This window comes from Bos indicus, chromosome 6 (assembly GCF_029378745.1).
Source record: "Bos indicus isolate NIAB-ARS_2022 breed Sahiwal x Tharparkar chromosome 6, NIAB-ARS_B.indTharparkar_mat_pri_1.0, whole genome shotgun sequence".
NCBI classification, from domain to species: Eukaryota; Metazoa; Chordata; class Mammalia; order Artiodactyla; family Bovidae; genus Bos; species Bos indicus.
Window position 1 is genome coordinate 90,642,802 of NC_091765.1, and position 10,438 is coordinate 90,653,239.

Here is a 10,438-nt window from a genome sequence, read left to right on the forward strand (position 1 = left end):
TACTTCATTTCTTCTAAGGGAGGCTCCCATTGGAATATAAGCTCCCTTAGGACAGGAATTTCTGTCTCTTAGTTCACTAGAATAGCCTGGAATAAGGCCCCAGAATAAGGCCTGATCAATGGTAACTTTTCAATGAATAAGTGAAAGAAGCCAGGCAGGGAAATGAGAATCGAAAGGAAAAAAAAAAAAAAAGCCACAGACATAAACAAAGGAGACAGTGACAGCTACACAAAACTGGCTTTGATAATGGATGATGCGAGTCTAAAGCTTAATGGCTAATGACTAATGAGCTGCAAGTTCAGTTATGTTTTCCCAGCACTAAGCCATATCTTATTCATATTTATAACTCTGCTTTTTCACATGTAATAAGCCCCAATGATTGAATGGCAAGATACACTTAACTAGGGACAAGAGGACCTTAGGAGGAATAGTAATAAGCAAAGTTGTAGACTTTTTGGAGACCTGGAGCTGACCCTTATAAAGGAGAAGGTGTTTTCTAAAATATGTTTGTCTCGACAAAGAATAAAGGTAAACACCTCATTCATTTTCAAAGACCATTGAGTTCCATTAAGTATTGATGCTATAGCTACCTTAAAATAGGTATGTTTTCACAGTTGTGGGAAAGGCTTCAAACCACAAGCATCACCACTACATTTAGCAGTTGTCATCAAGAAGGCATCACTGACCAATTGGGGCGAGGGGAGAGGGAGTGGGGACTGCTGCTTTGTTAGAGCAAAGCCACTTGAGAAGAAAGCAATGAGGCCAGAGCTTCACATAAATCGTATCCCATTTTGTCCCCTTGGGTTCTGTTTTTAGCTAACTAAACCATCTGATACAGTAGAACAACAGCGACAAGAAGCATAGTGTCATTGATTTACAGGGGCTGTGAGCTCATGCTGAATGCTTTTAAACCATGTCATTGCATAGGAGAAATTCTAATTTTCTTTCCTCTTCCAATCTTTAAGGGCAAAACTGTGGCTTTGGCCCTCTGTGTTCCTTTTTTTTTTTTTTGGAGTATAATTGCTTTACAATGTTGTATTGATTTCTGTTGCACAACAAAGTGAATCAGCTATATGTATACATACATCCCCTTCCTCTTGAGCCTCCCTCTCACCGCCCCCCCCATCCTATCCCTCTAAGTCATCACAGAGCACTGAGCTGAGCTCCCTATGCTATACAGCAGCTTCCCACTAACTTTCTGCTTTACACACGATAGTGTATATGTCAATTCTACTGTCTCAGTTTGATACCCCCTCTCCTCCCCACGCCCTCCCCCACCACAAGTCTCTATGTCTGCATCTGCTAAAGTCTCTATTCCTGCCCTGCTAAAATATGTTCATCAATACCATTTTTCTAGATTCCATATATGTGCGAATTGCCACAGGCCATACTAATCCCAGTAGTAAACAATCCCCCTCAAGGCAGGAGACACAGGATATGTGGGTTCGATCTCTGGGTCAGGAAGATTCTCTGGAGGAGGAAATGGCAACCCACTCTAGTATTCTTGCCAGGAAAATTCCATGGACAGAAGAGCCTGGCAGGCTACAGTCCACGGGGTCGCAGAGTTGGATGCGACTAAGTGACTGGGCATATACTAATCCCTGCTGGTATTGACCAAGGAAACTGTGTGTTTTCTCTGTGTCCTGTTTATATGCTACACTGGATCTAAGCAGTGATCATTAAGTATTTATAAAAGTATCATTGTGTTAAGAGCAACAGATCAGACATTCAGAAAATTAGAAGCGAAGTAAGTCATAATCTGCCCCCCGGGGAGGTTTACCATCTAAGGGAGCCAATGCACAGCAAATGGAAACCTTAGCTGTGCTGGCTGCCTGCCGGTCTTTATGAAGCAATGGAGTAAACAAAACTGCCTTGACCTGACGATGATGTCATTCATACAGAGGGCTCTTCAGATTGAAATTAGATCAGCCGCCTTGCAGTACAGAGCCAACTGACCTTAATTTTAGTAGCAGCCCTCCCATGACATCATAGAAACAGCCTTTCAGATCCCTGGAGCTAAGCCCCATCTTCCTAATCTTGAGAGTGGCAGCTTTTTCACCACTTCAGACTCCACAAATGTTAATCTGGAAAAGTCCCCCATTTCCATCTAAAACATGTCATGATTTAAGACCTGGAGAGCTAGTTGAAAGTGATCATTAATGATTCTCTACTTATCTCACAGACATGTACACACACACAAACACACACACACAAAACGATGTGTTTGTCTTCCTCTTTCTGCAACATTACAGAATTTACCCAAACCTGGCTTGAATTCCAGCTCACCCAATTCTTCTTGTTTAGGCTCATAATAAAGCATGCCCTTTGGGTTCGGTGGGGCTTCTCTGGCGGCTCAGATGGTAAAGTGTCTGCAATGCAGGAGACCTGGGTTTGATCCATGGGTCAAGAAGATGCCCTAGAGAAGGGCATAGATACCCACTCCAGTATTCTTGCCTGGAGAGTCCTATGGACAGAGGAACCTGACAGGCTACAATCCATGGGGTCGCAAGAGTCAGACACGACTGAGCAACTACACTACTACAGGTTCAGTTCATTCCCAAGTCCATTTTATCTCTGTCTCTTACATTGCTTTCCTCATTTTTGTTCAACTCACAGTTCATTCAAATGAGAAGACAAAGAAAAATGAAAGCTCCATCTTTTTCCATTATTTTACTAGTGTATGTGTGTGTGTGTGTGTGTGTAGTAGTAGACATCTCTTACAACACAAGAGGTTCAAGTATAGCTCTGATCAATAGTCTTGCCTGCAATAACCACAAACAATAAGACCTGATGCCCAGAAGATTTTTTAATATTCTAACCCAACTCCAGTGTGGTAATAATTTTGTTTAATTATAGTATAAGAAGCTGGTTTTATAACCATGCCTGGGGCATAGTTTCAGGAGTTCCTGGTGAAAGTGAAGAAGGTTCAATTTTCACTCAGTAAACTTTTTTATTCTTTGCAGATCTACCATGAGTTCCTATATGTTTCATTATAATAAAAGTTGAAAAGCAATGTTGGCCAACATTTATTGTGCTTTTACTATGTGCCACGTCTTTTATATGCATTACCTCATGTAATCCACCCAAAAATTCTAATGCAATTGTTTTTTGGTTTCTCCATTTTATAGATGAAGAAATATGGGGTTAAAAATGTAGTCTAGGATGTACATCTATAGGTCCAACTGATATTTTATGAGAATAAAATTATATGATAGATATAAAAATGCTGTGAGAAGTTAAATTACCATGCAAAGGTGAGGCAGGAGAATTCTATCAATAAGAGAATGTGTTTAAAGGGTACTTGTTGGCCAGGCTTGCCACAGTAAATCATGCTGAAATTTAGGCCCAGCGCCAATCTTATAAGGGCTTCCCCGGTGACTCAGTGATAAAGAATCCACCTGCCAATGTAGGAGATGCAGGCTGAATCCCAGGGTCAGGAAGATCCCCTGGAGGAGGAAATGGCAACCCACTCCAGTATTCTTGCCTGGGAAATCTCATTGACAGAGGAGTCAGGTGGGCAGGCTGCTGTCCTTGAAAGCACAAAGAGTCAGGATGCACCAGTCTTGTAATCCCTATGTTTTTACTTATTCATTCCATAGCTTCCATTTCTCAACCATCCAGTTAAAGGCTCTGATTGGAATTGGTGGTGTTAAGTGTGGATGGAGTGTTCAACACTAACCTCCCCTATTCCTGCCAGGCAATAGGTTAGCGGTGTGTTATTCGTGACCTCTTTCCTTCTCACACCCCAGAGACGAACGTGCACCTTTAGGGAAAACAAAGTACACTGAGGAAGTTTTCAGGTCTATAGACTGGGTCCACTGAGCCAGCCTTCAGGACAGGAACCAGAATCTTCAAAGCTAAGAGATGACGCCAACACATCGTCTGGTTCTTTTCAAGATCATCTCTTCTCAAATACCGACAGATATAAGTACGTTTAGAAGAGTGACAGCAATTATTTTAGCAACAGAGAGAAGTATAAAACAAGTGCTTTTTGTGCCTCTGGGGCTGTATTTTCATTTTGTTTAATTTTCATATTTAGGTGAGAAAGAAATTAGGGGGGTATGTTTGTACTATATATATAGCATTCCTGATTTCCAGTGGCAAGGTGTAAAAATTCACAAGCTAGCCTGAATCTCAGAGGCACCAGAGTCTCATTTTGTAATATTCTCTCAGTCCTGCCAGTAGTTTTAGTCTTAAAATGCCATAATCCTTTCCGGGAAGCTCCCATCTTTTGAACAGATTGAATTTTCAGGATTTTTTTTTTTTTCCAATCACTGTTTCTTCCATAAACATTTATGGAGAACTTACTATTTATTGAGGATTTACTCTTCTAGGTGCTGGAATTAGAGTTAAGAACAAATAAATCAGGCAAACAATCCATACATGAAGTCTAATTAGAAGAGAGAGGCAATAATAGTGTAAATAAGTAAATTATATGGTATGTTAGAAGGTGATGATACTATGAGTAAAATTAAGCAGGGAGTCCTGTGGGATGGGAGTTGCAAGTTTAAATAGATTTTCTAAGGAAGGCTGCCTTGAGAAGGTAACATTTGTGCAGACTTGAAGGAAATGAAAAGAACTGTGTGGAAATCTGGAGGAAAAATGTTCCAAGATGAGGGGACAGTAAGTGCAAAGGCCCTGAAGCAGCTGTGTCAGGCATGAGCAGAAAGAGCAAGAGGTGGCATAACAGCTGATGTGCTTGGAGAGGTAATAACAGGAGCCAGACCCTGTAGGGCTTTGCAAACTATCGTGGTGACTTTCGCTTTTACTCTGTGTGGAATGAGGGGCTGCTCAATGGTTTTAAATGGAAGAATGATAACAATCTGATTTCAGTGTCTTTTAGAAACAATAATTGTGGAACAGGTTCCCGGAATGACCCACCAGACCCTGATAAGTGCATATTGCCATTGAACTCAGGTGCTAATCAAACTCTAAGAAACAGAGCTCAGAGCACTGGGTTCAGATCCCAGAGGTAGGCGCTCAACTCATAGCTCAGTTGGGTGACTTTGGGTGTGTCCGTTAACATCTCTGGGCCCTATTTTCCTCATTGAAGAAGTAAGGATAAGCAATACTGGACCATGGCTTTATTTTGAGGCTCACATGACCATGGAACATAGAAAAACTCTGTAGATGATGATAAAACATGATATGAAGTTCAGCGGGGTGGTGAGAGTATCAGTGGGTCTGGTTCTGTCATTATCATTTCAGGGAAAATGAAGTCCAGAACCTAAGCCAAAATGCCAGGAATGCAACCTTTGCTTTCCCCTTACTTCTTATTAAGTAGCCTTGGAAATGGAGCCTCTTCCTTCTCCAGCAGCAGAGGTCAATGAGAGAGACAAGGGCCCAGCATATCTCAATAGAAGGTGCCAGTAGGGCTCCCAGTGGACCAGTCATAACTTACAGGGAGTTTGCAGACTGGGGCCTCCCTGCTTGATGGATCTGCTGCCAAGAGTTTGTCCTGTGAAGAATCGCATCTTCCCTTCCCCTTCAGGCCCCAGGGCACGGGGCTGTCCGCAACATGGGCAACTTCAAATAACCACAGCCTCTTCTCCTTCCCACCAGGCATTCCTCCTACGGAAGGCTCTTGGACGACCACGACTACGGGTCCTGGGGAAACTACAACAACCCTCTGTATGATGACTCCTAACAAAAGAATGTGGCCGGGATGAGGAATAACTCTTTATTTATCAGTGCTTATCCAGTAGAATTAATAACAAGTACCTGAGGCGCCTTGAGCGACAATCCTGTTTTGTTGGTTTGGTTGTTTTGTTTTCTTCCTCCCTCTCCTCTGGCTGCTACAACTTCTCCTTTCTGGTACCAAAAAAAAAAAAAAAAACAATTATTTAAAAGTGAGTGGAGTCTGATATGCAGCGGACATGGGCCAACCCTGAGCCATCCAGGCTGGACGCCACGGTGGTGACGTCTGTACCTAGCGGGGGTCCCACCAAGAGAAGAACCAGGAAGAGGGATGAATCAAGTGTGTCGTCAGGGGTTACTTTTAGGGGAACTTTCTGTGTGTGGTATTTCTTAAACTTTTCTTTATGAAATTACATTAAATCTTGATGAGGGGAAAGGCCATGAGTGCTGGGAGGAGTTCACCCTACAGGTAAGGAAGCAGGGGTTTCTCAGATTCCTTTTTAATCTTGGTTTATCTGGTTGTGTCTGATCGGATACCTGCTTGGCTCTGCAAGCTGGAGGCCAGCTTCTTAGCTGCCGAATTAGGGAGAGAGGAAACAAGAAGGTGCCCTGGAGGGGACCAGCCAGCCGAGTACTACTACAGAGTAGCAAACTGCTGTCCTATCTCAGCGTGCCAGCGCCCCCGGCCACCCCTCCAGGCCATCTGTATCTGCTAAGGATGCCCGGTTATCTAGCCATCCGCAGCTGGGACCCCAGCCCACAAGCTTTCAGTGGAGTTGCGGTTCCACAGGAGAAGGCTGTGCAGTGAGTTTAGTTGTAGGAGAGAAAGGGAGAGGCGTGTGGAGTGAGTGTAGAGTCGGGTGGGGTGAGGGGGGCATGGAGGAGGGTGGGAGGAAAGTAGGGGCAACATGCATTGAATACCTCATTAAGGAAGGTAGAATCAGCCCCCAGTGACCGTCAGAGGCATCCGCTGCATGGAGGAACCTGTAGAATCCTTGCTTTCTACCCACAAAGCAACTGGTTCACTGCCTTACTGTCTGTTGGATAATGGCTATGAACTTTTTTTTTTTTTAATTTTTTAAAGGCTCTAGTTTTTCTTCAATTAGTCAGTAAGCCTTTTCCATAGGAAATAGACACCGTGATTAATCCGTTTATTTTTCCCAAATGCTTACCTTGCTAATTCTGCCATTTAATAAATGAACACCCCTGGGTATACAGTTTTAAAATCCTGTGTCACAAATTTTGAGAAAGAACTGATTGTCTTTGCGGTCATCCATTTCCAGCCGTATTCTCAACAGCAGGTAATTTCATCCCACTGCCCCACTGGGAACATTTGAAAATACCTGGTATAACTTCTGCGTGTCACCCCCTAAGGGGTGCTCCCAGTGGGTAGAGGCCATGGATGTGCTCACCATCCCACAATGTAGAAGATAGCCCACCCCAACTGAGAGTTATCCGGCCGCAAATGTCAATAGTGCCAAGTGTGAGAAACCCTAATTTATTGCAATGCCCATTGTGACAAAACAAGACATTCAGGTTAGTGATAGTTTTTACTTTTAACTAAATGAAATGATTCGTTAAATTTTTATCTGAAAAGTATTTAGTTTGTTGGCGTTGTATTTAAAGTATTTAGTTTGATGAGTTGTTTTTGCGCATGATTGCCTTTTTATTTCTCTGTGTTTTCTAGATAGCCTTATTTCACAGCTCTAACCCTGTCCTCCTGAAACACCCGGTAATAGCAACTGGCATCTTATGTCTGATTTCATGGAGTACAAAATACACATTTAAGTTCTATTTCAAAATGTGTTCTCTTGTCCGACGCTATTGTACAGAACATAAAACTGCATTTTTTATTTCTAAACTCGGACCTGCTGCCATGACTCTGTTTAGTTTCCAGAAACTTGACCTTGGACTCATCCTGTCACTTGCTGCGACCCAACGAAGTCCTGGCATGAAAACGGCCACTGCCGGGCAGTTCTAAACCTCTCTGGTATCAGAAACATTAGAGCTGTGCTACTTTCTGCAGCCTGCCAACCCCCGGCTCTGAAAGAAATCAATCCTAAACTCCTAGGTACCAAAGGAGAGTGAGCAACCCCCAGAAGTATTTTACAACAGGAGGAGGGAATGAGAAGTAGGCTTCCAGGAATTCTCATATCTCTGATTATGAAAATTTTTTAAAAGTGGACTTTCTCAGGAAGGTGGCCAGGAGTGACCAAGCATGCCCCCTTTTAGCAGTGCTTGGCCTGAATAACTGTCCCTCTTTCCTACCCACAGCCTTCCCCCCGTAGGCTTTCGGTTTGGCAAAGGACACTTCAACAAAAACAAAGGACATTCCATATATTTTCTTTTCACTCGGACACAGATATGTTGACAAAATGTCTATGAAGCCCCTTTGGAGAGGTGGTCTTCTGGATGTTGCTTGAGTCAAAAACACTGGGTGAGAGGGACCGGCCTCTTCCCAGGGAATCCTGACCAGTTACAAATCACTGGGTCGGCAAGCAGCTTTCCTCACCAAGGCTGCTGTTGTACAAGAGCCTTTGATACGTTGCTTACTCTAATGAACTTCTGGATCTTTATGATAAAGAGAGGGCTCTGGGCCTGCAGCACATGCATTCGGCAAGGTGACAGCTTCCCCTAAACACTCGAGAACTCCTTGTTATGTTAGTAGAAAATACCTATGGCTTGAATATTTTGTCAAGTGCATTTTTCTGTTTTTAAGTTGGCCAACAATGTTAATAACTGCATTCAACACACACACACACAAAACATATGCCAATAAGCGACGTCCTTTATCTCAGGGAGCGAGTCTGTTCAAGGTCTACACAAGGGAATTGACTCCAATGGGTCTACAACAACCACACACCATCCAGGCACTGGACTAGTCAGAAAGTGTTAGAGATAATGTCACTCACACTAGAAGCCCCTTCTAGAATGTAGGTTACAAACGCTGACAGAATGGGCTTCAACCTTGATTTCCTGTGGCCCCGATGAAGGCTCCGGCCCTCCCTGGACGTCTGTGTCTTCATTTCTTAGGCAGGCGTGATGTTGTCCTATGGACCTCACCCCATGCTACCTCACAAATCTGTTGTGAGGATTAATGAAGTTATGTCTACAGTGGTTTTAGTTTCTGGAGAAAAAAAATTATAGACATTTTAAGTATTATGTAGATATATAAGTGATCTTGGTTTCTTGTTTGGTGTGTTGTTTTACTTAAATGTATTAAATGACACCTGTCTAGTAGCTACATACAGACAGCTGTTAGAGCTCTGAGCTGTGCCCCAATGCCACTGCCTGACTGCCTGGGACCGCAAAGGGTGGTTTCCATCCCTGAATGAAAGGATGGCCCAGGACGCAGGTCTCACAGACTGTTGAGTTAGGGTAACACGTGTGGATGTCTGAGCGCTAACAGCCGTGGACCTGGCCTTTACCAGCACAAAGTCTTCTGAGTCCTTTGTGGAGTTGATTTGGGTTTACCATCATCTGTTTGCCCTTTGTCTTGCTTGCAGGGGTGCATGGTTCAATCCTTCGCATCTGGGAAATGAATTTTGCAACTGGGCCAGATGCTAATTTGCACGTTGATTCACCTTCTTTGCCTTTTACCTCTTTTGGCAAATGAATGTACCATTTCAACTTTGATTTTAAAGTGCTAGTTGATATTGGTAATAGTGCTATCCAAGAGACCAATGCCAGATTGCTTTCTTGGGGTAAGCTCACATCGTTTAAAGATGGAAAGACGTGCAACTTCTTTGCTATTTGATGTCATTGTATCTACATTTGTTGTAAGACATATTGCATACTAATGATAATTATATCAATTAAAGTTCTTAAAAGCTTGCATCTGACAGTGGTGATTCACATTTTGATATGTTTTGTTATTCAAGCCATTTGGTTGCTGTGCTTGGTACTGCTCGCATTAAGCAGCCATGGCTCCTTCTTAGAGAAAATTTATCCCACATCAATAAATAATACTTTTTGCAGAGTGGGAAGTTCTCTCTGATCTTGAAACAGAATTGAAGGATATCATAAATGAAGAAACTTTCCAAGCAGTGATTTTATTCCTAACTATACACCATGCCTTATAAAATCATTGTAAAAAGAAACACTTTGATTTGACAAATAGTTATATATAATAAGTTATATTAAGGTGGTAGCAATACATTTGATACTTGCTTTGTTCTCCTTCAAAAACACTCAGCATACCCATCCTATCTGACAGTGAAATAGTAGGCAGTTTTAATCATCCAGAATATTATTTCCACCCCCAGACGCCAACCAAAGACTATTCTAATTCTGAAGAAAAACAGCAATAGCAAAGCCCAGGCATCTTACAACATAAGAAATAAAGGGATACTCTTGCAAACTAGAGCACGTTGATTTGATGATGGATTTAAACTTAAGGTCAGACTTAATATGTTTAGATACCTGCCTTCCAGTGCCACAACATGGAGGATTGATGGGGAGGAGTCAAGATGGACCAGGAGGACAAGACATGAAACAAGCCCTTCCCCACTGATCATTCAGAGGACCTGCCGTGGCCCTAAAAACAAGTAATAACTCCATTATTCCAAACTTGCCTGCACAGGTTTGGTCAGAAAGCACATTAAGTGTGTGCATAGAAAGGAAAAGCCTAATAATAATTTATAGTGTTCACATCTTTTGAATTACTGGGTCAGATCAATTTTTTCCCCTGCAGCATAGCTTTTCCAAGTCAAGTCATAATCTGTTTCAATGGCTGAGTAACCTATCTCCAATCTTTTACTCTCCTAAAGTTCAACAGTGTGCCCCAATAGCTAGTAGCTAT

At 42.5% G+C, this 10,438-nt stretch overlaps 1 protein-coding gene across 1 annotated transcript in view; it reads left to right on the forward strand.

Annotated features, from left to right (window-relative positions):
• PARM1 (prostate androgen-regulated mucin-like protein 1) overlaps positions 1-9,474 on the forward strand; it is a 129,292-nt gene extending 119,818 nt beyond the window's left edge. The window contains exon 4 of the mRNA XM_019962927.2: positions 5,563-9,474. Within this exon, the coding sequence (XP_019818486.1) occupies positions 5,563-5,647 (85 nt within the window). The 3' untranslated portion in view covers positions 5,648-9,474. The remainder of the gene's footprint in view (positions 1-5,562) is intronic.
• The last annotated feature ends 964 nt before the right edge of the window (positions 9,475-10,438 follow it).